Source organism: Anomalospiza imberbis, chromosome 8, assembly GCF_031753505.1.
Source record: "Anomalospiza imberbis isolate Cuckoo-Finch-1a 21T00152 chromosome 8, ASM3175350v1, whole genome shotgun sequence".
NCBI classification, from domain to species: domain Eukaryota; kingdom Metazoa; phylum Chordata; class Aves; order Passeriformes; family Viduidae; genus Anomalospiza; species Anomalospiza imberbis.
The window spans coordinates 21,352,003-21,379,344 of record NC_089688.1 but is presented as its reverse complement, the minus strand read 5'-3'; the positions used below and the strand labels follow the sequence as shown (position 1 = coordinate 21,379,344).

General features: G+C 58.3%; 5 protein-coding genes and 1 long non-coding RNA gene across 12 annotated transcripts; 3 read left to right on the top strand and 3 right to left on the bottom strand.

Annotated features, from left to right (window-relative positions):
* Positions 1–5,699: 5,699 nt before the first annotated feature.
* SLC25A28 (solute carrier family 25 member 28) lies at positions 5,700–10,152 on the bottom strand. Its single transcript, XM_068197793.1, has 4 exons — positions 9,354–10,152; positions 9,020–9,248; positions 8,199–8,255; positions 5,700–6,804 (listed from the first exon to the last, which is right to left on the bottom strand). The coding sequence occupies exons 1-4, from the start codon at positions 10,044–10,046 to the stop codon at positions 6,287–6,289; spliced, it is 1,497 nt and encodes a 498-aa protein (XP_068053894.1). The 5' UTR covers positions 10,047–10,152; the 3' UTR covers positions 5,700–6,286.
* A 127-nt stretch (positions 10,153–10,279) lies between these two features.
* ENTPD7 (ectonucleoside triphosphate diphosphohydrolase 7) lies at positions 10,280–15,308 on the top strand. 3 transcript variants are annotated; one of them, XM_068197789.1, is made up of 12 exons: positions 10,280–10,408; positions 10,479–10,646; positions 10,717–10,922; positions 11,007–11,157; positions 11,530–11,633; positions 11,708–11,764; positions 12,029–12,177; positions 12,254–12,420; positions 13,177–13,501; positions 13,594–13,679; positions 13,796–13,957; positions 14,111–15,308. In XM_068197789.1, the coding sequence occupies exons 1-12, from the start codon at positions 10,401–10,403 to the stop codon at positions 14,337–14,339; spliced, it is 1,812 nt and encodes a 603-aa protein (XP_068053890.1). In that variant the 5' UTR covers positions 10,280–10,400; the 3' UTR covers positions 14,340–15,308. The 3 variants fall into 3 exon arrangements, with proteins under 3 accessions (XP_068053890.1, XP_068053889.1, XP_068053891.1); XM_068197788.1 differs by having other exon boundaries at positions 12,251–12,420; XM_068197790.1 differs by lacking the exon at positions 13,594–13,679 and having other exon boundaries at positions 12,251–12,420.
* A 645-nt stretch (positions 15,309–15,953) lies between these two features.
* On the bottom strand, positions 15,954–17,629 carry ATP6V0E2 (ATPase H+ transporting V0 subunit e2). Of its 2 annotated transcripts, none has more exons than XM_068197800.1 (4): positions 17,471–17,629; positions 17,344–17,391; positions 16,979–17,131; positions 15,954–16,721 (listed from the first exon to the last, which is right to left on the bottom strand). In XM_068197800.1, exons 1-3 carry the CDS (start codon positions 17,572–17,574, stop codon positions 17,038–17,040), a joined length of 246 nt encoding a protein of 81 aa, XP_068053901.1. In that variant the 5' UTR covers positions 17,575–17,629; the 3' UTR covers positions 15,954–16,721; positions 16,979–17,037. The 2 variants fall into 2 exon arrangements, with proteins under 2 accessions (XP_068053901.1, XP_068053900.1); XM_068197799.1 differs by having other exon boundaries at positions 16,987–17,131.
* Positions 17,630–17,764: 135 nt separating this feature from the next.
* Positions 17,765–22,280, bottom strand: COX15 (cytochrome c oxidase assembly homolog COX15). The gene is made up of 8 exons (XM_068197794.1): positions 22,036–22,280; positions 21,414–21,536; positions 20,997–21,183; positions 20,393–20,560; positions 19,822–19,903; positions 19,323–19,477; positions 18,302–18,415; positions 17,765–18,039 (listed from the first exon to the last, which is right to left on the bottom strand). Exons 1-8 carry the CDS (start codon positions 22,263–22,265, stop codon positions 17,908–17,910), a joined length of 1,191 nt encoding a protein of 396 aa, XP_068053895.1. The 5' UTR covers positions 22,266–22,280; the 3' UTR covers positions 17,765–17,907.
* Positions 17,933–19,712, top strand: LOC137478168 (uncharacterized). The gene is made up of 2 exons (XR_011001441.1): positions 17,933–18,059; positions 19,110–19,712. It is a non-coding gene; the product is annotated as an uncharacterized lncRNA (long non-coding RNA).
* Positions 22,281–22,316: 36 nt separating the features above from the next.
* Positions 22,317–27,122, top strand: CUTC (cutC copper transporter). Of its 4 annotated transcripts, XM_068197796.1 has the most exons (9): positions 22,317–22,399; positions 22,724–22,795; positions 22,866–22,925; positions 23,034–23,243; positions 24,401–24,436; positions 24,840–24,973; positions 25,578–25,605; positions 26,016–26,121; positions 26,690–27,122. In XM_068197796.1, the coding sequence occupies exons 2-9, from the start codon at positions 22,726–22,728 to the stop codon at positions 26,799–26,801; spliced, it is 756 nt and encodes a 251-aa protein (XP_068053897.1). In that variant the 5' UTR covers positions 22,317–22,399; positions 22,724–22,725; the 3' UTR covers positions 26,802–27,122. The 4 variants fall into 4 exon arrangements, with proteins under 4 accessions (XP_068053897.1, XP_068053896.1, XP_068053899.1 ...); XM_068197795.1 differs by lacking the exon at positions 22,317–22,399 and having other exon boundaries at positions 22,631–22,795; XM_068197797.1 differs by lacking the exons at positions 22,317–22,399; positions 24,401–24,436 and having other exon boundaries at positions 22,639–22,795.
* The last annotated feature ends 220 nt before the right edge of the window (positions 27,123–27,342 follow it).

Here is a 27,342-nt window from a genome sequence, read left to right as displayed (position 1 = left end):
TTGCCTCCTGCTGCCTGGGTTGGGAGCCTGGGGACCCAGCTATTTGCTAGTGTGGAGCTCAGCTCTTGCTCCTCTATTTGAGTGTTAGCTTATGCTCTGCAGAGCTTCCCACTGCAGCCACCCCAGCCCTTGAGCTGGGAGCTGCTAAGGCTGCTTGGCCGCTGGGGCTCTGTGGAGCCCTCAGGTGTTGGAGATGCTGGAAGCTCCTCCTGGCAACGGCAATATGGGGTTGTCACATAAGAACTCTCCAGTGCCAAGAAAACTGTTTCCAGCCATGGATCAGGTAATTAAAATATTGGTAGTTGTGCTGTGGAGTCTCCAGCGAGGCTTTCTCCCACTACATGCCTGCAGCACTAGGGGCAGGGACCTGCCTCCCTTGCGTGGATGAGTCACTGCATCACAAGATGACTACACCTGACTGAGCAGGGTGATGGGACTTGCATGTTTTAGCTGTTCCTCCTTCCTGCGGTGGTGAGATCAGGCACAGTGCTGCCACTAGGGATCCAAGTGACCCACGAAGGATTCACTCTGATTCAACCAAGAATCTAGGTGACCTGTCCACAGAGGGGGACTGAATCTTCGTCCCCTCCAGAACACAGTGCTGCTGAAGGTCAAAGCTGCCCCTGCTCCTGCCAGAGCCATTCCCGGTGACCTCATGCCACTATCTCCCGCCTAGGCAATAAGTAAAACCCACAGACACTTCCCCGGGGATTACCCTTCTCCGCGCCCGGGGCTGCCGCGGGCGGGCGGTGCCGGGGCCAGCGGGGTCCCGGGGTGCTGCCCGGGATGCTCATGTCCCCCGGGCTGCCAGCAGGGACAGGGACACTTGCTCCCGGGGCCTGTCCCCAAGCGAGATACGCCACCGCCCTCTATCGGCCAGCGCCCGGGGACAGGGAGTGACAGACAGCCTTGTGCCCCCGGCATCCCGCGCCGCGGAGGTTCTGCAGCTGCGCTTGGCTCGCTGTGGGGGTGCCCGACTCCCCCTAGAAGGCTTCGAGAGCGGCGGAGCATCGGGCGGGGTGTGGTGTCCCCGCTGGGAGGGGCAGCGGGACGGACCGGACATCGGGAAGGCTGGGCTGGTTTCGTGGGCTCTGGGCAGGCGGGTGCGTCCCCACGGCACAGCCCTGCGGGAGCTGCGGGCTCCCGACCCACGCGGGAGCATCGCCGGGGGCTGTGCACGCAGCGAGGCACGCACCCACCCGTGCCCCGCTGCGAGGAGAGAGCTGGGGACAAGGCCCGTGTCCCTTCCCAGCCTCTAGCCACTGGACAGGTCCCTTGCTAGTGAGCAATGCTTTGCTGTGTTCTTTAGGTGAGCGCGAGCACACAGTCTCTGTGAGAGACCCAGCAGAGTTTCAGCTCCGATTTTTTTTTTTTTTCCTCAAAATGATGCAACTCACCTAATTCCAGGAGCTCCCCTAAAACTCCTGATGCCCTGCCGCTGCCTGCAACTTCCAGCTTAAGGCGATCCCTCCCTGCAAATTCTTGCCTAAGGACATGGGATGGCTGTTGGTGTCCAGCGCCTGGTGCCTGTCGCAGCTGCATCCTCACCGGAGGGAGCTGTGTCCCACTTTGAGGCACAGCCCAGTTTTAGCCCAGTTCCCCACCTTCTTTATAGCCCTTGGCAATGCTCCAGGTGACATACTGCTCAGGTCTAATGGGCATCCAAAAGTGCTTGGATTTCCATTTCTCCTGGCACCCACCTAGCCATGCCAGGCACGGTCAGTGCCTGCCGGGAGTCTCCTGTGTCAGACCCAAAGCTGTATTGCCCCGGGGGGCATTCCAGGCTTCCTCTGGGGCTGACAGTGGCTGCCAGAGCAATATCTGCAGACATGCTGGGCGGGGGAGATTAGGGCTGAAGCCTCCACCAGTCCCCTGGAACAGCCAGTGCTTCAGCTGCTTTTGAGGATGATCCCAGACCAAGCTCTAGTGTCACAGCATGCCTGAGCTGACCTCAACCATGTGAGGACGCTTGCAAGAGTTGACCCCTGCTGCCACCCCTGTGCCACTCCCATCCAGCACAGGAGCAGCTCCTTCCCCACCTCTGTCACCTCCCCAGTGGAACAGGCCATCTGCCCGCACCCCAGTTCCAGCCAGGATGCCACTTTGCAGTCCCTTGTTGGGGGGAATTTGACACAGAAGCCTGCACTAAGTAGGGGTGTTCACCAAACATCTCCACATCAGAGCAAACATGCCCAGAGCTGTCCCAGCCCAGCCTAGGGGATTGCTTCTTCTAGTGGTTCTCTATAGACAAGAAAGAAGGTTTCCAGCCTCAGCTTTACCTTTCAGGGTATATTCCCTGCCTAGAAAGGGAAACAGCCTTTCGGGCTATTCCCTGCAATGCCATGCTTGGACAGAGCCAGGCAGGCTGGGACCAGCCCAGCCCAGAGCTGCCTCCCAGTTAAAGCCAGGCAGCGATGTGGGTGAGGAGGGGGTTTCCCAGGCCCACCACAGGCAATGTCTGCTCTGTGTCCAGGAGCCCCAGTGCTTGTGTTTAGCACTGCTGGAAGGCCGGGAGGTCATGAGAACTTGTACAACTTTATTGGGGTCTGACACAGCCCTGAGGAATCCCAGAGCCAGGGTGGGTTGGGGCTGGAGGGTGGCTGAGAGCCCATCTCTGTGCTCCCCATGGGCTCCAGCCACCTCCTCCCACTGAGCAGGGCTGTCAGGCACCCACTGCAGAGGGGCAGGAAACCTCAGGGCAGCCCAGGGTGCTGGCAGAGCACAGGGATGTGCTTTCCAGGGAAGTGCTCTTGCCCTCCTGCCTGCCCCGAGCTGGGCTGACAAAAGCCTCTGAGCACGGGGACCCCAGTGCCCTGTGTGGGATCACGAAGGCAGGAGCAGCTCAGGAGCCCACTGGCCCCAGCTGAAGAGATCTCCCCCCCTTCTTTCTCTGAGTAAGATGAACCCTCAGCCCCCAGCTCCCCTCACCCCAGCTCTGCCCTTAACCTGCAGGAGTGTGGCCATCTCCAGTTACCCCAGGAAGGCAGCTGGGGGCTCCTGAGCTGCTCCTGGCACAGCAGCCTCAGGCTGCCTGAAATAGTTTGGGCTTGTGCCATAGCACAGCTGCGCAGCCCCAGACCCATCACGGGGAGCGGGGCCAGGCCAGTGGTGCTTCCCAGCTCTGCCTGGTCGGGGGCTGCGGGGTTCTCCTGTCCCAGAACACACCAGGACAGGGCTCAAGGGCAGCTGGACACAGGAAGGCAAGGCAGCAAATCCCTGCCTGTGCTGGATGTGGCTGGGGATCTTGCAGGGAGGTGAAAGGAAAAGGAATTGTCTCCAAAACTCTGCTGGGCCGAGCATTGCTTCCTTGCTGGAAAGCCAAAAATAGTCTCTTTACTCAGAAGAGGCTGTAGGAGGAGAAATCTCATTCGAAGCACAGCCAAATTCCTAGGAGGCCACAGGACAGACCCGGAGCAGCATGGCCACACTGAGGCATTATCAGACCTTGGAAAGGCAGCAGCCAGAGCTGAACCAGCCAATAACTCCATTGCCTCCAGATACCTCGTGATGCCAAAGGTGCCAGAAGAACCAGTCTGTCTGGCAGGGGAACACCCCCACCCTGGCAGAGCTGGGGAGCAGCAGCAAACTGCCACGGCCAGCCCTTAGTTTGTGTCAGGCATTCAGCTCAGAGATGGCAGCAGGACAACATTTTTCCTGTCCATTTTGGCCTGGCCCAAGGAATATCTGGGAATCCCCATGGCAGCTCTACTGTCCCTGCAGTGCCAAACCCAGAACAGGCAGTACCATTCCCTGCAGGGCTGCTGCTGCCTGCACTGGGAAACACCCAGCTGCTGCTGGGGAGGCTGGCAAAGCGCCGGGAGACAGCAAGGCTGTGCCCTTGCCAGGGGAGCGCTTTAGGCCAATTGCTCACATAGCAGCATTTCTGGGCTATGCTGACTGATCTCCCTGCTCCTGGGGGTCTCACTCCCTCCCCCAGCACTTCTGTGGGTTGTTCTTCCTGGAAAACATCCTAGAGACACTTTCAATCATGCCTTCATCCACTGACATTTATAGAGCTTCTTCCAGCAGCTGATGGACTTAATAGTGTGAATCTTGCCCCAGCCCCAGTCCGTTTATGCCTTTCCCTCCATGGGGTTTGTCATTGCCCCAGTGTGTGGTGAGGGCTAAAGGCAAAGCTGCAGTTCTGCTGCCAACAGCTTTCAGCTCCTGGGCAGAGAGCCGTCCTGGCAAAGCCCAGTTGTACCCATCTGCAAACTCCTAATGCCCTGCCCTCCAACCTAATCCTGCTCTGGTCTCTCCCGGCCATCCCTGTTTCTCCCTCTTGGGTGGAGGAGCTGCAGGGCTGCCAAATCTTGCAGTACTTAGACTATTTCTTAAAGTCACAGCTCCTGAAATAGTGGGAAAACTTCAATTTCCTGACCTCCTACAGCTTTTGTGTCTTTAAGGAGTTTCTCATCCTTCTGCTTGTGCAGGAAAAGCAGGGACCAGGAGCTTGCAGCCCATGCCAGGGAGCAGAGGATGGGCACAGCACACAACCAGGAGGACCCAGGCACAGAGTAGTGGATGTGGCTGCTCTGTGCCAGGGACAGGCAGCCATCAAAAATCCCACAGGTGGTCATTCAGCTTCCCTCACCACCTTGAGGAACCAGGGCAAGAGAGATGTGTAAGGGAAAGGTGAATGCAGGGCTGGGCTGGGGCTTGGGCAGGGTGTTAAGCACCCAGCCCTGCAGTGCAGGGGTCCCTGCCCCCCAGCCATGCTGGAGCCCAAAGCCACTGAGGGCAGCACATTGCCCTTGCTGACCCAGCAGCTTTCCTAGCCACAGGAAAACCCCTCTGTCCTCACCACAGCCCACTCCAGCAGTCTTTTGGGCAGGCCAGGCCAGCAGATCCTCTGGAGCAGCTCTAATTCGACCCAGATACCCACCGGCAGCACATACCACAGCTGTGAATGCATTTCCTCCAGGGAATTATTTTGGGCATGCCTCCGTGGGACACGTGCCACACCTGAAAACACTGGGAGAGTCAGGCATCACCCACGAGCACCTTGTTCAAGAAACCCAGAGATCTGCTCTGGGCAGGTCAGCACAATGAGGCAATACTTTAGTGCTCAGCTCACAGCTCCATAGTTGGGTGGGACCCTGAAATAAACTGGCATCAAGACAATTAACAAGTTTAAAAAAAAAAGTTATTCTACTAATTACCACTAGATTGGAAAAGATATTAGCACTTTGAGCAATCTTGAGACACTCGTCAAGCATCAAACTAGTCTAATTACTCAAACTTATGGGGCAAAAGCTCTGCCAAGCCCCAAATCTCCTGTATGAGGTGCACAAAGCCTACCAGCCTCACTCAGCACCAAATTACTGTGCTGGTCCTGACACGCAACCCCTCCTGCCAACATCTCCATTTGGAGCAATGTGGAAGCATCCTGAAGACCCCCAGTCAGACATAGTGTGGAACTACTTTGCCAAGGAACATAAACCTCAGCTTCTCCTCCAGGGTCACAACTCACAGCAGCAGCAGGTGATGGACCATGACCCAGAGGGGATGGGGGCACCCTCATACCTGCATGTCACCAGGGTGACTGGGCCAGACAGGCCCCCTTCTCCCACTACCACCCCCAGACTGCTCTTCCCTCCCCTGCTCTGGCATCCATCAAAAGAACTCAGCACAGGCACAGTCAGAAAGGCACAGTGCTGGGAGCTGAGCCATGCTGGAGTAAGAATGGGACATGAGGATAGAGCAGAACTGTTTTTATTGGAGGTGTCAAGAGCAGGAACAAGAACAAACCTACAGGCTCCCTCCTCAAGTGCCATCCTCCCCTCGCCCACCACCACCACCACCACCAGGGCAGTCAGCATCAACGTGTGCGTGCTACGAGACAACGGCCAAGACTCGCACTTTGCTTCAGCCAAAAGCCAGACAAAGCCCCCAGCATCCCGCTGTCACCCCCTCCTTGGTGACTGGGAGCTCAGCTTGGCCCTGCCGGGGGCAGGCCAGGACATTCACCCTCCCCCCTGCGCAGGGCTGAGTTTTGCGTGAGATGTTGTGGTTAAGGGAAGTCAGGAGCACAGCTCCACCAAAGTGCCAGGGCATGTGACCTGGGCTGCAGCTCCCAGCAGGACATCTCGGGGGAGCCCAGCAGAGAGCAAGCTGTGCAGCCTGAGCAGAGCTGCAACAGCCACAGGCAAAAAACGGCATCGCTAAACCCCAAAGGGCTTCGCTGCCCCCTCTCTTCAACACAAACCAAACCAAAAGGGAGAGGGGTCAGAAGACACACCAGGAGGGGATGTGAGACGGGTCTGGAACGGCGTTTGGCTCTGCATCACTTGCCAGCCCGACGCTCCTCCTGGCGCTTGGTAAGGATGTATTTGAAGAACTCGTACACAGACCAGGCAATCGCCGTCGAGGGCATCTGAAAAATGACTCTGGCCTGGACCCCTCTGAAGTAGGCGGTCACACCGCCCACCTGGTACACCGTCCTGAAGGCATTAGCCATGCCTGTGATGTGTCCACTGATGTTGGAGCTCAAGGCCAGGGACTCCTGGGTGTTGAGCAGCGTTTTGCAAACGTCCAAAGGCGTAGTGGCGGCAGCAGCGACAGCCCCCGCGCAGGCTCCAGAGACCACGTGGGAGCCTGGGTTGTACTGTCTGTGGGGGTTGAGCTGCTCTTGCAAGAACTCATAGGTCATGAAGTGAATGGCTTGGAAGGGGATGTTCATGGTGAGCTGGGTGGTGTAGCTGCGGTAGAAAGCTCCGGCCCCTTCGTTGCGCCACACAGCCCGTACACAGTCCATCACGTGCTGGTAAGGCGAGTTGTACATCTGCATCCTCTGCTTCACCACTTGGGACAGGCAGCGGCAGCAGCCAGGACCCAGGCACGGGGGGAAGAGGAGAGAAGACAGAAGGGTAAACACAAAGCCAGGCTTCCTCCAACTGCTTGGAGTTTGGTCACACTGGCCTAAGAGCTGAAGAGACAACTCAAACCACCAGTGCCCACGTGTCTCCAGACAGGACACCAGCTATTTAAATCTGCTGAGGCATCACTGTCACACAGACATCACCACTACGAAGCCACTCACATGCCACAGCCCCAGGGAATATCCTGATATCCCACTGCTTACAGTCCAGATCCACCCTTGCTCCCAGGCTGCTATTTCCCCATCCACTGCTGCAGAGCTATCACTCAGGCAGAAGAACCCCCTGGCATTCAGTCTCTTATTTCCCAGAGAGCTCTCGATGTGGATAAGACTGTCCCTCCGCTGCCACTCCCACTGCAGCCCAGAATAACCACAGCTCATTGCAGAGCCCACTAGCCAGGAACTGTTAGCAGCCACTGCCAAAATGCAGCCACTCCAGGCAAGGTTCAGACGCCAAACCCCCCTAACACATCCAAGAGCGGGACAGGGGAGCCCAGAGCACAGCCTGCCACTGTTTTACCTCCCCCTATCTCAATGTGACCATACGGAGCTAAATGATGCGATGATGAACCACTACAGTCATGACAAGAGAAGCTCCATGACAATGGTCTGGCAGCTGCCTGCTCCTGGGGGTCCCTGTCATGCAGTGGGGAGGCAGGATCTGTGCCCAGATCAGCTGGAGCCTGCACTATCACAAGCCCTCCAATTTTAAGAGGGAAAAATACCTTAATGACTGGCCTTTCCTCATTGCTTCTCCTCCTCCCACCACTTCCATGGACTTAGCAAAATTACTAACTCCCTACACCTTTTCCATATATACCAGGCTCATAGAAATCAGCATCTTCCAGACATTTTGCAAGCTCTCCCTTCTCCCAGCTTGTCTAGCATGTTTTTATACCCCACTCTTTTAATTTTCCTCTTGAACACAGGCCCACAACTCTACCACCTCTTCCCTAGATCTCAATACAGCAGTGCCCAGCTTCCATGCACTTGGAATGACTTTGGCAGTGCAAATCACATCTCTCTTGCCTTCTCTCCTGCTCCAGGTAACAGTCCCCAGCCAAACTCCTGGATGAAAGGCCCATGCCCTCCCTCCCAGCTCCTCCTAAAGCGCGCTTTGCTGTGCTCCTCAGTTAATATGTTCTACCCACCCTGTCCATAATAGGCAGCTACCAAGGTCCCTAGTTGAAGCCATGGGCCTCCAAAAAACCCCTGCAGTCAGGCAAGAACAAGAACACTCTTTCTACTACAGAGGGGACCCAAGAGGCTTGGGCAGACCCTGATTCTCCCCTCCCTGGCAGGCCAGGACCATCATTACCTTCAGCAGGGTTCATGGCTGCATCGTGGAGCAGTGTTGCTACACACCCGGCTGCACCTGCAAAACAAGAACTGCCACATGTGAGGGGGGGAAAGGTGAGGGACCCTGGGACTCCACCACAGCCCCAAGTCCCTGGCCAAGGCACAGGAGGAGGCCCCTGAAGGCAGCTTCCATCTCCCTTCCAAAAGGCAGGCTGGTCCTCAGGGGTTCCCACCCAGAGTGAGATAGAGAGGGAGAAGATTGTGACAGGCTGCCATGTCCCATGGGGTGACCGGGACTCATTTGTGCCCACTCCTTGGGGGACAGGCCAATGCCAGCAGCTGGCAGGGAGACCTTAGGATGGCAAGTGTCCCCATGTCCCACGGAGAAGCCCGCTGGCACTCCGCTGTATGCCTGCCGAGGGCGGAACACGCCCTGCTCTCCCCTCAGCCCCATGCTCCCCCTACTGTGGCGGGTCCTTGAGACGAGTAATGGGCACCATGGCGAGACGGGCTCCGAAACCATGTGGCACTCCTGGGGCGAGCTCTGGCACTGCCAACGCACGGGCCACGGCCAGTCCCAGCTTGTCTGCAGGCAGCTCCTGTCCACCAGCATCCTTCCGAGCCAGGGCCACTAACCTGCTTCAGGCCAGATACCTGGCAGCAGCTCTGGCAGGCGCGGAGCGGTGCTTCCCCGTGCCCGGCAGCGTGCGGCTGGCTCACGGCTGGAGAGAGCACAGGGCTTTAGGATATCCATGGCACCCCGACCCCGCGGCGGGACCTCCCTACCGCCAAACCTGCCGCTCCCACCCCGCTCCCACCCGGGCGTGGCGGGGCCGGTACCGTTGGCCACATGGCTATTGCCCCCTGCGTGGATAACGTCGCTCAGCGTCTTTTTTAACTTTTCGTAGCAGGCGAAGTAGAGAGCGTGCGCCGGGCCGGCGCCGGTGGCCGTGATGTTCAGGCCCCGCATGGGCCGCCAGACGCCCTCGGTGCGGGCGATGCGCCACAGGGCCTCCAGCACGTTCCGGTAGCGAGCGGCTGGCTCCGGCTGCAGGCTCTGCATCCGCGTCTGCAAAACAGGGCGGGCCCGGCCGTGCGGCCCGTCAGACCGTGCCCGGGGCTCCCGCTGTGGCGCCCCGTCCCCTCCCTCCCCGCGCCCGCGCGCCGCCGGCACCTTGACGCAGTCGATGGGGTACATCACGCAGTGCTCCATGACGCCGGCCACGGCGCCCGCCAGCATGTGCGTGGACACGGCGGCGCCTTGGGGCAGCGCCTCGTAGTCCGGGGCGGGCGTGGAGCGCGGCTCGGGGCCCCCCGGGCCAGGACCGGGACTCGGCGCCACCTCCGTCTCCGCGCCGCCCCGCCGCGCCCGGCCCGCGCCGCCGCCGCCCATCAGCAGCAGCAGGACGCGGCCCGACTCCGCGCCGCCCCGCGCGCCGGGGCCCGCGCCCGCCCCCGCTCCCGCCCCCAGCTCCATCGCGGCGCCGCCGCCGCCGCCGCCGCCGCCCCGGCCCGCGCCCGCCGCGCCCCGCGCCGCCCCGCCCCTCCCCGGCGCCCATTGGCCGCCGCGGGCCGGAGCCCGCCCCTGAAGCGCGCCCATTGGCTCGGCGGGCCGCGCGCCGCCCACGCACACCGCGCTAATTGGTGGCCGGCGCCGCGGCTCGGGCGCCGCCACTGGCCGGCCGCTTCCTCCGGCGCGTTCGGGCGCGCTGCCCGTTGGCCGCCGGGACTGCCCGCCCTGCCGGCCCTCGCAGCCCATTGGGTGTCTCAACTTCGCGCCCCGCCCTTCCGCGCAGCGCACTGGCCGGCGCGCCCGCGACCTTTGGCCCGCTCGCCCCGCCTCTCCGCAGGGCCGAAGAGCCGCCATTGGCCGGCGAGTCCGCCACTCCGGACGTGGGCGCGTGCTGTGTATTTGGGCGCCCGCGATTGGCTGGAAGCCTGCGCGTGACGCCTCCCGGCGAAGGTCGAACGCGGGAGCAAGGGCGAAGCCGGGCTCCGCCCCCGCCCGCGCGACGAGGGGCGCGTCCCGCCCAGTGCGATTGGTCGTCGGGCAGCATGGGCGCGGCTCCAGCAGGGCGGGCGGAGCCGATTGGTCGCCGTGCCGCGGGGCGCGGGGCTCCGCCCGGAGGGGCGCGGCGGCGGCGGCGGGCGGTGACGTGTCCGCCGGTGCCGGCGGCGGTGCCGGCGGCGGCGATGCGCGGGCGGGCGGCAGCGGGCGCACATGGCCAGGTGCGTGGGGCCGGGCCGGGGGGTCGAGGCCGGAGCGGTGCCGGTGCTCAGCAGTGGTCTCTACCCTCAGGGTCGGCGTTTTTTGCCTGTCGTGGCGCTCGGTGGGAACGTGCCCGGGGCCGCGGCAGCGCCCGGCTGTGCTGGGGCTCGCTCTCTTCTTGGGACTGCTGCTGCTGCTGGCGGCCGCCGTGCCCCGCCGCTGGGCCGCGCCGTCCCGCGCCTCCCGGCGGGACGAGAGGTGAGCGGGGACCGGGCTGCCGGGGAGCGGGGTCACCGCCGGTCGCCGGTGCTGAGCCGCCGTGCCGCAGGTACCTGGCGCGGGCGGAGGAGCTGACGGCCACGGACACCGAGGACTCGTCCCTTAATTACGGGGTGGTGGTGGACTGCGGGAGCAGCGGGTCCCGGGTTTTCGTCTACTTCTGGCCCCCGCACAACGGGAACCCCCACGACCTGCTGGACATAAAGCAGATGAGGGACCGGAGCAGCCGCCCCGTCGTCAAGAAAATTAAACCCGGTGCGTGCTGCCGCTCTCCGGCCCCGAGCCCGAGCCCCCCGCTCACGGAGAGGGCGGGCTGGCTCACGGCGCCTTCCCCGCCAGGCATCTCGGTGACCGCGGCAGCCCCCGAGCAGGCGACCCCCTACCTGCGGCCTCTGCTGCGGTTCGCGGCAGCGCACGTCCCGCCGCGGAAGCACAAGGAGACGCCGCTGTACATCCTGTGCACGGCGGGCATGCGGCTGCTGCCCGAGCGGTGAGTTCACCGCCCGTGTCAGGCGAGCCAGGGATGTGCTGGGATCCCTCAGAACCGAGGAGGAGCAAGAGAGCTGCCTGCTCTTGGACCTTGCGGGAGACTCGAGAATCCTGTGGGGGAAATTGAAAAAGGAAAGGGCACGTTGTAGGGCCGAGTGGCAAGGGATGCAGAAGGAGGGTTTGAGCGTGCTGGGAGGGAGCTGAGAGGAGATGCTTTTGACTGAGGATCTCAAACAAATAGATCTGTTTTTCATTTCCAAAACGTGCTGGCTGCAGCAGCAGAACTTGTGGGGTTGAACGGGGGCTGTAGTGCGGTGGGATTCCTGGTCTCTTCACCAGCATCAGCATCTGTCCCTCTCCTGCACCCTTGCAGGCAGCAAGCTGCAATCCTGGAAGACTTGGTGACAAATGTGCCCCTGGAGTTTGATTTCCTCTTCTCCAAATCACACGCAGAAGTGATCTCAGGGAAGCAGGAAGGTAGGAGCTGCCACAAAGCACTGCTTGTTCCTCTTTAGTATGTTGTTGTTAATGACCTCTTCTATCTTGTGCAGGTGTCTATGCATGGATTGGCATCAACTTTGTCCTGGGACGGTTTGATCATGAGGATGGTGAGTCTGGCTGCTTGTAGAACAGTTGGGAGGGTCTAAGCAGAGTGTGCTGGACTTTGTACCAGTGCTGTAGCTAAGATCAACCTCTGAAGCACGTCATACGTGTGAAACTTTCCAGGACCTGGGAGGTGATCCTTGCAATTGGCCCTTGGGGTCTGCCTGCAGGGGGGAGGAGCCCCATGAAGCACCTCTGGGGTGATGGTGGAAGGGAGAAGATGCTGCCCCAGGCCTTGCCTCTTGCTGACATTTTGCTGTGGGTTGCAGAGGAGGATGCAGTGGTCACCGTAGCACTCGGGGACCAGGGGAAGTCCCTGGTTCGGAAACGAACAGTTGGGATCCTTGACATGGGAGGCGCCTCCCTGCAGATTGCCTACGAAGTGCCCGACTCCGGAGCCATCTCCTCCCCACAGCAGGTGCGTGTCTGGTCCCCGAGAGCAGCTCCTGCCTTCTCTGGATTGCTGCTGATCGTGGACCTATGTGTGTCAGCAGGAGGAGGCTGCTAAGAGCTTGCTGGCAGAATTCAACCTGGGCTGTGATGTGCAGCACACTGGCCACATGTACCGTGTCTACGTCAACACTTTCCTGGGCTTCGGGGGCAATTTTGCGCGGCAGCGCTATGAGGAACATGTGCTGAACCAAACCTATGTGCACAACCGGTATTGCTGCCTCACCTAGTGGTGCCCCTACTAGAGCATTGTGAAATGGGGTGCTGGTTCCTTCATGCTGTGCTCTCCCCCTTGGACTTGCCTCACGAGCTGCCTGTGGTGATAACAGCTCCCACAGCCACGCTGGCAGCAGCTGGTGCCTGGGCTGGCACAGAGTGCTTGGCTGCTGCTGTTCTCCAAGCCTGGCAGGTGTTATCAGTACCACAGCTCCCTGCCTTCCTCCTTCTCTCCTTGTGACAGGCTACAGGGAGGCCCCTCCTAGTGGCTTTTGCTGCTCTGACTTCCCCTCCTCCAGCACCGATTCACTCAGCACATCTTTCCATTGCATCCCCACCTCGAGCTCTCCTGTCTCCTGTCTCTCCTTTCCTTCCAAGAGCACTACTTGAAGCTGTCGCTACAGTTGGAGGCTTGGTGCCCAGGTACTCCTGTGCCGGAAGCAGCCCCTGCCTCCAGATCTCCTAGGGGCTGTGCAGAGGCACAGATCCCCATGAGCTGGGTGGGGTGGGCTGTGCCTTGTTGTACCCTAGAGGTGCTCAGAGCATGTAGTTGCAGGGCAACATGACAGATCTGGTGAATTCAGCCTTAGCAGGAGGAGGCAGGGCAGGCACCAGCTCTGCAGGGTACAAGAGGACACAGCCTGGTCTGGTGCAGAGGGTATATGGATGTGGGACAGGGCTAGATTAGGCTTTTGGGAGGTGGTATAGGATCCCCTGTGCAACTGGCATTTTTTCCTGGATTGTTTTCCAGCCTGCATAACCAGCAGACAGGGCTGAGCCCTAAGATGCCCTTCTTGGACCCCTGCCTGCCTGTGGGGCTGGAGGACACAGTGGTGAGGGGTGGCCAAACTCTGCACATGAGGGGACGAGGGGACTGGCAGGCCTGTGCAAAGCTGCTGCAGCCCCTCCTGGCAGGGTCCAATGGCAGCCATGTCTCCCTGGTGGAGACCTACAAAGCACCCATCGACTTCAGCAATAGCGAGTTTTATGGCTTCTCGGAGTTCTTCTACTGCACCGAGGACGTACTGCGCCTGGGGGGCCAATACAGTGCCCCCACCTTCACCTCTGCTGCCCAGGTGGGTGCTGCCTCAGCCCAGGGGAGCTGGGCTGCTCCCGGGGCTGGGACTGAGTGCGGTTTCTCTGTTCTGAACCCTAAGTTCTTCCCCAGGAGTACTGCAGCCAGCGGTGGGAGATGCTGACTCAGCGTTTCCGCGGTGGCCTCTACTCGGCGCATGCTGACCAGCACCGGCTGAAGTAAATGGACTTGCTGGGAGGTGCCGAGGCTGGACCTCCTGGGGGCCTTTTGCTGGGGTAAAGGACCGGCGCAGTTGTTAGTGTCTGGCTGATGCTCTTGTGTGCTGTGTCCGCAGGTATCAGTGCTTCAAATCAGCCTGGATGTACCAAGTCCTTCACGAGGGCTTCCAGTTCCCACTGGACTACCCCAGCCTGCGCACAGCCCAGCTGGTGTACGACCGGGAGGTGCAGTGGACCCTGGGAGCCATCCTCTACAAGACGCGATTTCTGCCACTCAGGTACCATCGGCTGGCGGGTGGGGTCACACAGAGAAGGGTGGCTGGGGAGGAGCAGGAGTAACTGCACTGGGTGAGGGCTCTGCACAGAGCACGGCAGGACCCTGGTAGCCCCCCACTGCATCTCGTGGCCAGTTCTGACGTTCCTCTCCATAGGGATCTCCGTCAGGAGAGCATCCGGCAAGCACACGCCTCCTGGCTGCGCCTCTCTTTTGTCTACAACCACTATCTCTTTTTTGCCTGCATCCTGGTCGTGGCGCTGGCCATCGTCCTCTACCTCCTGCGGCTGCGCCGCATCCACCGCCGGCAGCTGCGTGTGGCCCAGCACACCCTGCTCTGGCTGGACAAGGTGGTGGTGCCGCTGGGCCAGGGAAGTGTGCCGTGATGCCAGAGGTACCCAGCATCCAGTTGTACCAGCAGAACTAGGACTGGCTGACAGCCTGGGCTCTGAGAGCTCGGACTCTTCCTTAAAGACCATCTCAAAGTCTGCACTCTATCATCTCTGCATCAGAACTGGAGTCTGTGGGCTGAGGCAGCTATGGACACAAGAGCTTTCCTCTCCACCTTGCTCCAGTCCTAATCTTTGCATTCCTTGGCCTTTGCCTCACTACATGGTGTAGAGCAAAGTCCTCTGCTACCACCAGGCTCAAGGCTGCAGCCCTGGCAGATCCCTCAGATAACAGGACACTATCACTGAGGCAGCCAAACCAGGGCTCTGGCCTGAAGCACTGAGCCACCCCATGACTCAGCCACCAGTTTGCAGAGCAGCCTGGTGAGGTGCTGTGGTTCATCACCTGGGCTGGCCTTCTGCAGGCCCTGACAAGCCTGGGGCTGGGAGAGCAGCAGGCTCCAGTTAAGTTACTGCAGGAACAAGGTAAACCATGAGTTCCACCAGGCTTCTCTGCCCAACCTGGCCCCTCTTGGAGTAGTCCTGAAGGGGTGTCTTGCTCTTTGCTATGTCCTCCCTCTGAGGACAATCCTACAGTCCTACCCAACATCCCAGACTGAGCCCTGAGGGCTCACTGATTGATTTTTGAGGCACCACCAAAGTGGGCTGTCTTTCCTTTCACACGTTCATTGCCTCCTGGGCACAGCTGCCCTGTGCTGTCCCAGGTACCTAGTGTCAGGACTTGGGGTTCTTTCCTCCAAGAGGGTGGGCTGGGCCTGCCCCTGGGAGAGCCACCTCAGTCCAGCCCAGCTCACGGCCCCAGGACAGGCCAGGGCTGAGCTGTGCACACAGGCACAAATCTTCCCTGGGGCTGGAGCCCCACCAGTGGTCCAATGAAGTTTGTCACTTTACTGAACTCAGCTGTTCTCATTCCTGTAGCAATAAACAAACCCCTTGAGCCATCCAGCACTGTCTCATTTCCTAGCAAGCAGCTCCCAGCAGCGATGGTGGCATGGCTGGGTGGCTGCATGTCTGCACAGCTCTGCTGCTGCTTCCTGCTGCCACAGTGGGATGATGGAGCTCCTTTCCTGCCAGTATTGTTCTCTGACTCCAACAGGACTGAGCTTAACTGAGCTGGTAGCAGCAAGGGGAGCTCTGATCCAAACCAAACTGCTGGAATTCTTGGAAACAGAATCCTTTGCTGCCCTCTTCCTAAGAGGAAAAGCCTGCCCACTCAGAGCCCCTCCAAGATGTTGGTCTCTGCCTTTTTACTTTATTCCTCACCTGAGTCTTAGCTGCCTGGCAAAGAGGCCACTGAGCTGTTCTCCCACCATGGAAATGGTCCCTGCACAGCTGCAAAAGGCTGGGCAAGTACCCAGTTCTCTAGCACACACAGTTCCCTCCCTGTGACCCTGGTCCCACAGCATGAGCACACAGGTGGCATCAAGGATAAAACTTTCCGCATACCAGCCTGCTGCCGACCTCCTCAACAGCTGAGGATCCCAGCCTTGTTCTCATGGTGCAAGAAGAGTGCTGGGGAAAAGAAAGGTGTCTGAATAAGGCCAAGACTGTTGCTCAGCCTCAAAGCAGCAAGTGACTCAGCCTCCAGCATGACTTGCTACAAAAAGGATTTATTTCCACAACACAAGCTAAACGACACAGACAAATAAATAAGTACAGATAAATTATCTGATAAATAAAGGGAAACCTGAAACCCAATGCCCTGCTTGGCTCTTCTCAGAACCTGGACCCATCTTAGGGTGGAGATACCTAAATACTACTGCAGCTGCCTCACTGCTCAGGTGGGAGACAGCCCTCTCTTCATCCCTGCCAGCAGACCCCAACACCTCCCTTCTCACACCCAAGGGGCTCTGCATGCTCCTCCAGGGTCAACCCTCTGTTCTCCCACCCCCACCACACGGGACTGGCCAGACCACCGAGGATGCAATGGCTCCTGTGTTCTCATGCAGACGGGCAGCCAGTGGATGTAATGATCAAGGACAGGGCAACTACTTGGGCAGCTTAAGCTACGAGCACGGGCTTCACGTGGGGGCTAGGGCTGAATACACCAAAAGGGTAGGACAAGCACTGCTGGGACAGGATCTGCTGGCACCACACACAGATCCCTCTCAGGATGGTGCTCAGTCACTGCAGCACTGGGCCAGCTGAAGGGATCTCTCCCTGGCAGTGTGGCTGCTCCTAGGGCTGGATTAGTAGGCCCTCATCCAGGGATGCTGCCTGCCATGCTTGGGGGCCCAGCCATCCATTGGTCCAGGCTGCAGTGCTCCAGGTGTGCTTGGGGAGCGGGTCCAGCCTCTCTCCCAGCACCTCTGGGGGCTGTTTGGTACAGGAGAGTAGAGGCTGGAACAGCTACAAGAGCTGGGGGAGGGAGAAAGGAAGAGAAGTTAGCACCAAACTGCATTCATTAGGGCGCCCCCACAAATCTGAGAATTACAATGCTTGATTTGCTCAGGCCCAGCGCAGAGCCAAAAGCCCTACGCTGGGACCAGCTCACCACAGCCACAAGGCACAGAAGCCAAAGCACTGCCCCCAGCCCAGCAAGGACTGAGCTGCAGCTCCCTCCCCAGCCAGACACAGGCAGGCAAGCAGGGACATCTGCCATCCCAGCTCTCTGCCCACTCACGGTGATGGTTTGATGGTGGTCTCTGCTGAGGTGCCAGCTCCCAGGGACTGCTCACTCCCAAAGGAAGCGCACGTACCAGATGGTCTCGTTCTTCAGCTGCGGCCCGAACAGGGGGTTGGCCTGGGCCAGGATGGCGATGAGCCAGCTGCAAAGAGACGGAACCCACTGTCAGCCCCCCCGGCAGGACCACGGCGCCGGGAGCGGCTGCTGCTCGAGTGATGGGCCCGGGAAGGAGACGGGCCGCAGCCCGGGGACTGTCCTATCCATCCACGGAGGAAGCTGGGCAGCAGCCACCGGTCTCGGTGAAGCCAGCGGAGGTGGGGGGGAAGGGTACCGGGTCCGGCCCGCGGTACTCACAAGAGGTAGCAGCACACGGCGGTGGTGACCAGCATCGTGATGATCACCCTGCGGAGACACCGGCGTTAGCACGGGAAGGCCCAGCCCCAGAACCCCCGACCGCGGTAGCCCCCGAGCCCCCACTCACCCGCGGTTGGGCCCCTTGGGCACGAACCAGGGGGCGGCGATGCCCACGAGGCCCCAGAAGGCGGAGAAGAGGACGAGCGGCAGCGCGAAGCTGTGCGCCGTCATGGCCGCTCCGCACCGGACAGCGCCCCGCCCCCTGCCGCGCCGCGCCGCCAATCCGCGGCCGCAGCGCGCCGCGCCGGCGGCACCGCCGCCTCCCATTGGCGGATCCGCCCGGCCCGGCCCGGCCCGGCCCGGCTCCCGCATCCCTCCGCACGTCGCTCCCAAAGGAGCACGGAGCCAGACACCGCCGCTTCACAAAACTCCTTTATGTTACAAAGTTCGCACTCCCGCGCCAGCCCGGCTGGGCGCACATCGCCCTGCGCACCCGGGGCCCGGGGGCTCGGCCGCCCCTGCGTCCGGCGGTGCGGCTCCCCGAAAGGCTCTCCCGCCGGTGCGTTACTTGGGAACTCTCCGGAGCTCGCTCATGAGCCACAGTGCCACGCTGAGCAGGGCCAGCGAGCCCGACTGGTGAGTAGCAGCCACAGGCGTAGGGACATAAAGCAGCAGGGTGCTGATGCCCAGGCCCACCTGCCAAGAAGGGAGAAGAGGTAAGAGCAGTTGTGGATGCACCACTGACACCATTCCCAGCGTAAAGTGAGGTGTTAGAAAGGCTCATGGCCACACCATGAACCACCCCAAATTCAGAGTGTGCATGCAGTATGGTGAGGTGTGGGGTCTAGGCAGCTCCACCTCTCAGCTCTGGACTCTTGGAGCCAGCGTAGATCCAAGTGGGGTCAGGTCTGCCTTGTCAATGTGCTACAAAGGAGTAGGAAAAAAATAAGGGCAGTACCTGCATGCAAGCTACGGCCAGTAGGGAAGTCACAGCCATCCTGGTCCTTCGAGGGAGTGGGATCTTCCTCGAGAAGAGGTACAGTGCTGTGACAGCTGTGATGGAGGCAATTCCCTACAGAAGGGAAGGAAAACAACCACCCTTCAAATTAAAGTTCAAGGGAAATGGGTGCAGTGGCCTTTGGCTGTGCCTTCCATGCAGTAAAAGAAATTATGTGAGAAGTATTTAATTAAAGAAATGTATCAATGGCCATGACCAAATCCTAGAGCTCCCACACCATCAGGTTAACAACCCTGAAATTTAACTGAAGTTACAGAGAAATTTATTTTGCTTCAAATGAATGCTTTAGTTTTCAACAGCTTCCTCTCATTAATTCAAGTCATAAGAGATTGTGTCTGCCCCCTCCCCAGCTGCCACCTTGACAACTGAAGGTAGAAGCTGTCATCTGCAAAACTGATCTCATTTCCACCACTCAGCTATAGTTCACCAGCATAACCTTGCTGTGCAGGTCACTCAAGGTGATCCAGCTTAATCTTTCTTTTTTTAGTCTTAGCCACAGCTTAGTTCACAGCAGTGCTGCCAGTGGTATTTAATATCTGGATTGCTCTAACTAGCTGAGATATACTTACAGGGCACTACTGTGCAAAACAAGTTCAGAAATGCTGGAGGAAGCATTCAGTATCAGGATTTCCAAGTTTTATTTCACACAGCTTTCCCAGACATTTCAATAGCAAGGAGACCCTTCCCACACTGTAGCTCATGTTATGGAAAAGGAGAATCAGAGAAACAAAATGTGTTACTTGCGCAGAAGGAAGAACTCCTTAAGGAAGAAGGCCACACTGAAAATAAAAAACAATGCTAAACTTCCTCTTCCTGCAGAAACAAACTGGTAAGACGCTCTCAGGCCCTTTGGACACCCTAGAAATCACTCAAGCTGACAGAACCACAGCCCAAAGAAGACAGCTTGGCTGCAGGAGGCAACCAAGAAGCAGCCCAGACATATCAGGAAGACAGCACTTACCAAGATCCTGTGATCAAACTGTACAGTTGTAGGATTCTCAAAGATATTTCTCAGCACGGGAGAGAAGGCAAGGAGATCATCTGGGATCCAGCGCTCCCCCATTTTGGGGAAGGAATTGTACACAAGGCCAGCATCCAGCCCTGCCACAAAGGCACCTGCAATTCCAGAGCAGAAAATGAGACTACCAGAGTAGACAAAGGTGTCACTCCAGGTTGCACAGATTTCATTCAAGAGCTCAGCTTGATCCTGAATTTCTTTTAGCAACATATACAGAGATCACACAGCACAGGAAGGCTGGAAGGTGCTTCTCCACCTGCCCAGGAAAGACCAGTGAGGAGGTTCTTGACTGTAAGATCCCTGACAGCAGCAGTTTTGCCAGAGAATGGATGGGGTTGCTCACAGAACAGAGAAAAAAAAAAAAAAAAAAAAAAAAAAAAAAAAAAAAAAAAAACCAGCAGAGAGGAATGAGTCACAAACTGGACAGCAGAAAGAGCTTTACCTGAAAGAGCAGTAAGAAAAATGAGAGCTGTAGTGCCATGAGCATATTGTCTCAAGCGAAGGAGTTGTTTGGTTTCTGGCAACTGTAAAATAAAATAAAAAAAAGAAATAATCAAGGCATTTGCAGTGCTGTTGGCAGCAGCTAAGAAAAGCCTTCATGACATACACGGGTCAAAGGGTTGGTGGCCTGTATTTTGGTGTTGGTGGCCAACACAGAGGCACACTTCAGTGGTCCCTCAAAACCACAGCTAATCAAGTCCAGTTCTGTGCAGAAACTGAAGTGGCCCTTGGACAGTTACTGACACAAATAATTTAGCCCAGCCATGCACACCCCTGGCTGAGCTTCCACAAGTTCTGAGACTCATCACTTACGACCCGAACAGCACGAGCCAAAGCAAGTGTCCCATAACCAAGAAGCTTACAGAATGGGTATATGTAACACTGTAAGTATTAGATCAGAGTCAGGGACAGAGACTACAAGAGAAGCACCACCAGCCTTCACATCCTTTTCCTACCTTCACATCACACCCCCACCCTCTGACCTGACACTGCCCTGACACACCACTCCATACCTTGTGTTGTGGAAGCAGCAAAGACAGCCCTGTCCACAGGCTGGCAGAGTACAGGACCAGCGCAGAGCCCAGGTGCGCTGCCAGGCGGTACTGACTGACCCGAGGGATGTCGTGGGAGTCTGGCTTCTCTTCCAGCCCACTCTTCACCATGTACCATCCCAGCAGCCCCTGACAAAACAGGAGAGGGCTCAGAGCCAGACGGGACAGCAGCAACTACTAAAATGGGATACACATTAGGGGCAAAGCAACTTGTTTCCTCTACTTTCAACTAGCTACCAGCACTGACACGCTGTCATGGCGTCACCGACACCAAGTTATCATGACTCCCACTGTCTTTAGTTATGCTGAATCAGAAGATATCAAACTGGCAGGGGCAGGTTTAGATTAGATATTGGGGAAAAATTCTGTGCTGTGAGGTGTGCTGTGAGGGTGGTGGGCACTGGATCAGGTTTCCCAGAGAAGTTGTGGATGCCTCATCCGTGGTCAGGTTGGATGGAGCTCTGAGCAAAGTGGTTTAGTGAAAGGTGTCTCTGGTTCGGGGGTTGAAAATAGATGATCTCTACGGTCATTCCGTATACGCAGAGGCTGTCCCTGATGCTCTCACCTGGAAGCAGACCAGCCCGCAGAGCGCGAGGACGCGGCCCTTGAGGGGCCGGCTGAGCCAGCCGCGGCGCCAGAAGTAGGCAGCAGGCAGGATGTAGGCCAGGCCCACGGCGCGGCCCCACATGCGGTGCGAGTACTCCATGTACCAAATGAACTTGAACTCTGGCAGCGTCATGTCGTGGTTCAGGCTGTTAAAGGACAATAAAGCAACTGTTTCACAGCCCCCACTGAACTTTGCACGACATGGGATCGCCTTCCTCAGAGAGCGGCAGGGAACAGAGGAGCCGCCGCCAGGCAGGCTTTGCGTGCCTTCCCAGTGACTTCAGAAAACATTTTCCTTCTTACAGTAGCTTTATGAGTGGCTCAGTCGCAGGAGGGATGCTCTCAGCCCACCCTCCTTCCAGTTTTGCACACTCACATTTTAAACTCTGGGAACTGCTGGTACTTCTGGAACTCGGCTTCCCACTCCTGCTGCGTTCGGGGGGGTTTCATCTCCTTCACCAGGTGCCAATCGACCATGGAAAGGCCTGATTCTGTCAGCCTGGGAGCAGAGACACGAACAGGCACAGCTCGCTCCCTGACAGTCAGCAAATCTACTGAAGTGAAGTGAGAGCTGTTGGCCGCACAGCAACCCAGGAGCTGGGACCTCGATGGCCCTCGTGGGACCCTTCCAAATCAGGATACTCTGTGGTTCTATGGTAAGTCTTAAACCCCTTGTTCAGACAATCCCTAAGCTCACAACTAGGAACAGGATGGGGATCAGAGAGTCTGTGAATGACCACACCTAAAATGATGATAAATGTTTAAGAGCCACCCCGCAGGGGCATCCTGTGAACAGACTCCCCGGGACTCCCAGCCCTATCCCACCACGTCCCGTTGCAGCCAAGAGGGGAAGACACGGGAGGAGCTCTCACAGCCTCTCGGGGTGGGGACAGCCGCAGAGGGTCACCGGCGGCGCGGACCGGAGGGCGCGCACGGACTGCTGCCACAACGGACCCACTCTGCGCCCCTCCCGGCGGGGCTGGGGGTGCCGCGCTCACCTGGTGACGCCGCCCAGCACCACGGCCCCGGCCACGGCGCCGCTGCAGGCCAGCAGCCATCGCCCCACGGCGGGCGGCGGCGCGGCGGGCTGGGGCGCCTGCTGCAGCAGGCGGCGCGGAAGGCAGAGCGGCGGGGGGAGGCGGCCGTGTGTCGGCGGTGGCGGCGGCGGCGGCGGTGCGGGCCCCCCCCGCAGCAGCCGCCGGGCCCCGCCGCGCGCCGCTCGCAGCATCCCGAGCCACCCCGGAAGTGTCGCCGCCGGAAGCGCGGGACGGGCACTTCCGGGCCCGCCCGGGCGTCGCCATGACGATCGCGCGGCGCGTGACCGGCAGCGCAGAGAGCGACCCCCGCGCGCCGCCAGCGCAGGTGCTGAGGGCGCGTGCGGGACGGGGGCGGGGCCCGCGCGGCGGCGGGGGCGGGGCCGAGGCGCCGGGGGGCGGGGCTTGCGCGCGCGCCGCGCGCCGGCGTGGGCGCGCCCGGCTCGCGTCCCGCGCCTCCGCCCGCCCGCGCGCCCGCCCGCGCGCCAACGGGCGGCGCGGGGGCCCGGGCCGCGAGGGGGCGGGCCCGGAAGCGCGGGCCGGGGGGGGCGGGGCCCGCGGCGGAAGCGGGGCGGGCCCGCGGCGGGGCCGGCGCGGCCCGGGCGGGCGCCATGCGGCGGCCCGGGGTGACCGCGCCGCTCCCGTCCCGCAGGCATGGACGATGGGTTCCTCATGGAGGTGTGCGTGGACTCGGTGGAGTCCGCCGTCAACGCGGAGCGCGGAGGTAAGGCCCGGGGGCCTCGCGGGAGGGGGCGGCAGCGCGGCGGGGCCGGCTCTGACGCGCCTCTCCGCAGGTGCCGGGCGGATCGAGCTGTGCGCGGGCCTCGTGGAAGGAGGGACCACCCCGAGCATGGGTGAGCCGCGCCCGCCCCTGGGCCGCCTTCCCTGTCGGTCTCCCTTCGCTGCCCTCCCGGCCGCGCCCGGTCCCGGCGGGTGCTGAGCCGCCGCTGTCCCGCCGGCAGGGCTGCTGCAGGTGGTGAAGCAGTGCGTGCGGGTCCCGGTGTTCGTCATGATCCGGCCCCGCGGCGGGGATTTCCTGTACTCGGACCGGGAGGTGGAGGTGATGAAAGCCGACATCCGCCTGGCCAAGCTGCACGGCGCTGACGGGCTGGTGTTCGGGGCCCTCACCGAGGACGGGCGCATCGACACGGAGCTGTGCACGGCGCTGCTGGGTGAGGGTGCCTCCAGGCAGAGCTCTGTGCTCTGCCAGGGCTGTAGCGCTGCTCCGCCTCATGCCGTAGACCTGTACGGAAGGCTTCGGTCTGCACATCCTGTCTGCGGTCTTGCCATCTCTTTCCACCGTTTTCGATTTAATTTCTGCCATACCTGTGAGACATTAAGTAGTTTAGAAACTTTGCAGGCCGAGGGCCACAGCCCCAAGCCATTCACGCAGAGTTTGAGGCCACCTGGGACATAACAGCACAGTGTAAGAAGGCTTAGGTGAGCTGCTTTGACCTGCTGAATTCTCTCTCTCTCTCGTTTTCTTTGTCCTTTGTTCTTTATGTCCTTGCTACAGGTGTCTGGGGTATGTATCTCCCGGACTTCGGCCTTGAGTGTAGCTGGCAGTTCATCTTCATTTTTCTCTCTTAACACACACAGGGAGAAAAGATTACAAGAGAGAGCTGTGAACACATGAAAAACTGCTGAAGCTGCAGTGGGAGATTGTTAGCCCAGACCACAAACATGCAGAAGGAAATTCTTTTTTGCTGCATGTTTTTTTTGGGAGCTACAGCCAAAGCTAAAGAGGGCTGGGCCTTTCCCTAGTGATGTGGTGCTGAGGGTCTCAAATGTGCTGTAAGGAGTGCAGCAAAGGAAAAGGCTCTTGCCAGGACTTAGCAGGGAGCAGGTGGATATCTTTTTGTAGAAGTAAATAAGCTTTGCTCAGTAAGGAGAGGACCTCTGGTGGAGTTTGCTGTGGTCTGAGAACAGAAATTGTAGGTAGTGAAAGAAATCACAAAAATCAGCTCCCCTGCTTCCAAGGAGCAATGGTCGTGGCCTTTCCCCAGGTCGATGATACAACTGCCCTGCTTACTTCCTGCTGAGAAAGTCATCTGTGGTGGGAATGAGGGTTCTGCATGTTCCAGATAGGATGGGGGATTTTGATGTTACCTATAAAACCAAAGGTTTGTTGCTTTCTCAAAGGGCAGAAGAACTCTTCCTCATGAAAAAGCTTGGATGAACAGCTTTGTTCCCAGCAAGGATGGGGACTCTCTGAGCTCCCCAGGAATGGCTTGAGAAACCTTTGCCCTCTTCCATTCATGTATGTTTCTGGTTCTAGGACAAGGGACTCTGTACCAGCCCTGACTGACCATGTGTCTTCCTTTTGCAGCTGTGTGCCGTCCCCTGCCAGTCACATTTCACCGTGGTGAGTTTCCAGGGACAGTGGCCCTGGGCAGGGTCCAGTCTGCGTCCCACTGCCAGGGGAGGGTGGGGCTGGGAGGGAGCTGAGCTTGATCTTCTTTGGAGGGGGAAAGCTCTGCAGGCTGTGCTATTCTCCACGAGAGAAAAGGTCCTTCTCCACGAGAGAAAAACTCCTTCTCCACGAGAGAAAAGCTCAGGTTTGGGAGCTGTCTCATTGCCAGGAGGTGTCTGAAGAGCTGAGTATGGTGGCCCTGGCACTGCTGCAAGGGGAGTGTTACAGACAGGAACTGTGAATCCAGAGTGTGAGCAGGACCCTTCCTGTCGCTGCCTTTGTGGGACCTGGCTGAGGGACAGGGCTCGAGCACGATGGACTGAGCAATTTCTGAGCTGTTGTTCTGGTCCCTCAGCCTTTGACATGGTGCATGACCCTCTGGTGGCGCTGGAGACCCTGATTTCCCTGGGCTTTGAGCGGGTGTTGACAAGTGGCTGTGACAGCTCAGCGCTGGAAGGATTGTCCTTGATTAAGAGGCTTGCAGAACAGGTGAGTGTTTGCTGTTCTCTGCTGGGTTACTGTGGCTGCTCCCTGGCACTGCCTGCAGGCAGCTGCTTTGTGGTATCCCTCATTTCTGCAAGGGACTTCTGTCAGGGAGTACTTGCCTTCCCTCTCTTACATGGCTTTAATTTTGTTTCCCCAAGTCCTGAAGTCTCCCACAACAAAAACTGGTTGGGTTCTTGCTTGCAGATTTGGGGAGGGTGGTGGGAGTTGGTTTAAACAGCTGGTGTGATAAGCCCACACAAACAGCAGAGTGAGGTCCCTGCTGAGTGTCTCACAGTTCCTTTTAGGAAAGTGCAACAGGTGAGGTAGCAAGGTGGAATGGTTCCTGAGAGGTAGCAAGGTGGGATGGAGAGGTAGGAGGGAATGGTGACAGGTTGTCTTAGCTGTAACCGCAAGTTCTTTTCCACTTTTCCTTTTAAAACATGAATTATACAAAAAAGATGGGTGAGAGCACACAAACTGTAAACCATGGTGACATCCATGACCTTATGGAAAGTGCTGCATGTGAGGTTTCTTTGCTACTTCACAAATGCACATGTGGATGTGGTCCTCAATAATATCACCGACATGTATGTTATTCTTCTTTCAGGCAAAGGGCAGAATTGTGGTGGTGCCAGGTAATGTTTTTTTGTCATCTGTACCAGGTCCTGCAATCTTTAGCCTTTCTTTGCTAGCCTCCTTGCCCTGGATTCCTTGCCCTGGAATCCACTTTCTGATCTGGCTTTCTGAGCCAGAAGGAGCAGCTTCTGTCCTGGTGTGAGTAAAGGCCGTGCAGCCTGTTAGGGAGGGCAGAGCCCTGCAGCTATTGCTCCCTGCAGGATTTGGGGACAGCTCTGTATCTGTGGGAGAACGTGAGCCAAGGCTTCTCCCGTCCCTTTTCACGTGCCCGTGTCTCTGTTGTCCCAAGGGCTGGTTTTTCCCCTCGGTGTATATGGCTCCTGTCCCTTAGTGGTGAGGTTCCGGGGTGATGTCGGGTCTGGAATAGTGACACCTGCTCGGTGTGTGACATCGGGCTTGTTCTCACCAGGAGGTGGCATCACGGAGCGCAACCTGCAGAGGATTCTGGAAGGCTCCACTGCTTCTGAGTTTCACTGCTCTGCTCGCTCAGCTCGGGACTCAGGGATGAAGTTCAGGTAATTGATTATTTATGTTTATTTTTTAGCAGAATTCTGTGAAGGAAAGGCTAATGAATGTGAACATGAGTTTGTAGAACTGGCATAAATTTCAAACAGCTTTCTGAGTACTAGTTGTGCTTTTATGTTTGCGATCATGGTGCCTGATACTGCATTTTGCAGTGTATGAATCCAGCAGTGCTCCTCATGTGGACATGAGTTCCATGCAGAATCAGATCCTTGGGGCATTTCTCTTGCTACTGCTGCCCTAGGAGTTTTGAGGGCACTTGGGAAGGCGGGTTGTGGTGTAGTTGCCTTAGACTTTTAACATAAGCACGTAGGATTTGGCAAGCCAGTGGGATGTGCTTCTGAAAATAGAGTGAGGAATGGGCCATATTCATCCATAGGTCTGGACTTCTTAGGCTTAGGATTATTGTTCTTTCTAGTACTGTCCCAACTTTGGTTTGGGGGGCACCATCTTTGGCCAATGCTGAAGCTAGGGGAAATATGAGGGTGTTTTTCTTGGTGGATCTTTCTCATGTGTATCAGCAGCAGATCAGCACTAATCACTCACTGGTTTTTCTGACAGAAATCCGAACGTTACCATGGGAGCGTCTTTCTCTGCCCCTGAGTACTCCATAAAGGTGGCAGATGTGGCCAAAGTGAGGACCCTGAACGCGATTGCCAAGAACATTCTGTAGCGGAGGGCACCGTGCTGGGACAAGAGCACAGAGAGTGCAGGGTCTGCCCTGGCACACGGACAGATGGGTACTGCTTCCGTCCTCAGGCTGCAGAGGATGTGCACTAGGTGATGGAGCCTGACACCTCTTCCCTTGGCTTCCCCTGAAGTCCCTGGCCTGGAAACTTATGTTGGCCATTTTAAATAAAAGGACTCATTTCCAGATGTTGCAGCAGCAGCTGTTGGGCAGCATTTGGGAGGAAGGGAGGTGAGAAAGTAGGGGGACTGAATTGTATAGCACTGCATGTGATTGTCAAATAAACACTGCAGCTGCCCCCCTCTTGCTGTGCTTTTCTAGAATTTATTTATGTTTTCAGGTAAGACCATGACCCATGTTGCATAGCCTGAATTAGGACCCTGCTGTGCGGGGAATAAAATCACATCCAAAATGCCAGGGTGGGAAACACCATAGCCACAGCTGGGAAACAAGGCCTGCTGTGGTCAGCCAGTAGCATAGGTGGGGATTAGCATTGCAGCAGCTGTAAGTAGTGGGAAGCACCTGA

Bases quoted from the DNA above. Each gene is read 5' to 3' on its own strand.
- SLC25A28 (XM_068197793.1), bottom strand. From the start codon at position 10,046: ATGGCGGCTCTTCGGCCCTGCGGAGAGGCGGGGCGAGCGGGCCAAAGG. The intron at 9,249-9,353 runs GTGCCGGCGGCG...CCTGTTTTGCAG, and splicing joins ACCCCATCGACTGCGTCAAG to ACGCGGATGCAGAGCCTGCA. The intron at 8,256-9,019 runs GTACCGGCCCCG...CTTGTTTTGCAG, and splicing joins CAATAGCCATGTGGCCAACG to GTGCAGCCGGGTGTGTAGCA.
- ENTPD7 (XM_068197788.1), top strand. The intron at 10,647-10,716 runs GTGAGCGGGGAC...GCCGTGCCGCAG, and splicing joins GCCTCCCGGCGGGACGAGAG to GTACCTGGCGCGGGCGGAGG. The intron at 10,923-11,006 runs GTGCGTGCTGCC...CTTCCCCGCCAG, and splicing joins CGTCAAGAAAATTAAACCCG to GCATCTCGGTGACCGCGGCA.
- ATP6V0E2 (XM_068197800.1), bottom strand. From the start codon at position 17,574: ATGACGGCGCACAGCTTCGCGCTGCCGCTCGTCCTCTTCTCCGCCTTC. The intron at 17,392-17,470 runs GTGAGTGGGGGC...GTGTCTCCGCAG, and splicing joins CCCAAGGGGCCCAACCGCGG to GGTGATCATCACGATGCTGG. The intron at 17,132-17,343 runs GTGAGTACCGCG...GTCTCTTTGCAG, and splicing joins GCCGTGTGCTGCTACCTCTT to CTGGCTCATCGCCATCCTGG.
- COX15 (XM_068197794.1), bottom strand. From the start codon at position 22,265: ATGCTGCGAGCGGCGCGCGGCGGGGCCCGGCGGCTGCTGCGGGGGGGG. The intron at 21,184-21,413 runs GTGAGTGTGCAA...GTCCTTTAACAG, and splicing joins CAGTTCCCAGAGTTTAAAAT to CCTGAACCACGACATGACGC. The intron at 19,478-19,821 runs GTAAAGCTCTTT...CTGGAATTGCAG, and splicing joins TTTTCTTACTGCTCTTTCAG to GTGCCTTTGTGGCAGGGCTG.
- CUTC (XM_068197796.1), top strand. From the start codon at position 22,726: ATGGACGATGGGTTCCTCATGGAGGTGTGCGTGGACTCGGTGGAGTCC. The intron at 22,926-23,033 runs GTGAGCCGCGCC...TCCCGCCGGCAG, and splicing joins AGGGACCACCCCGAGCATGG to GGCTGCTGCAGGTGGTGAAG. The intron at 24,974-25,577 runs GTGAGTGTTTGC...TTCTTCTTTCAG, and splicing joins TTAAGAGGCTTGCAGAACAG to GCAAAGGGCAGAATTGTGGT.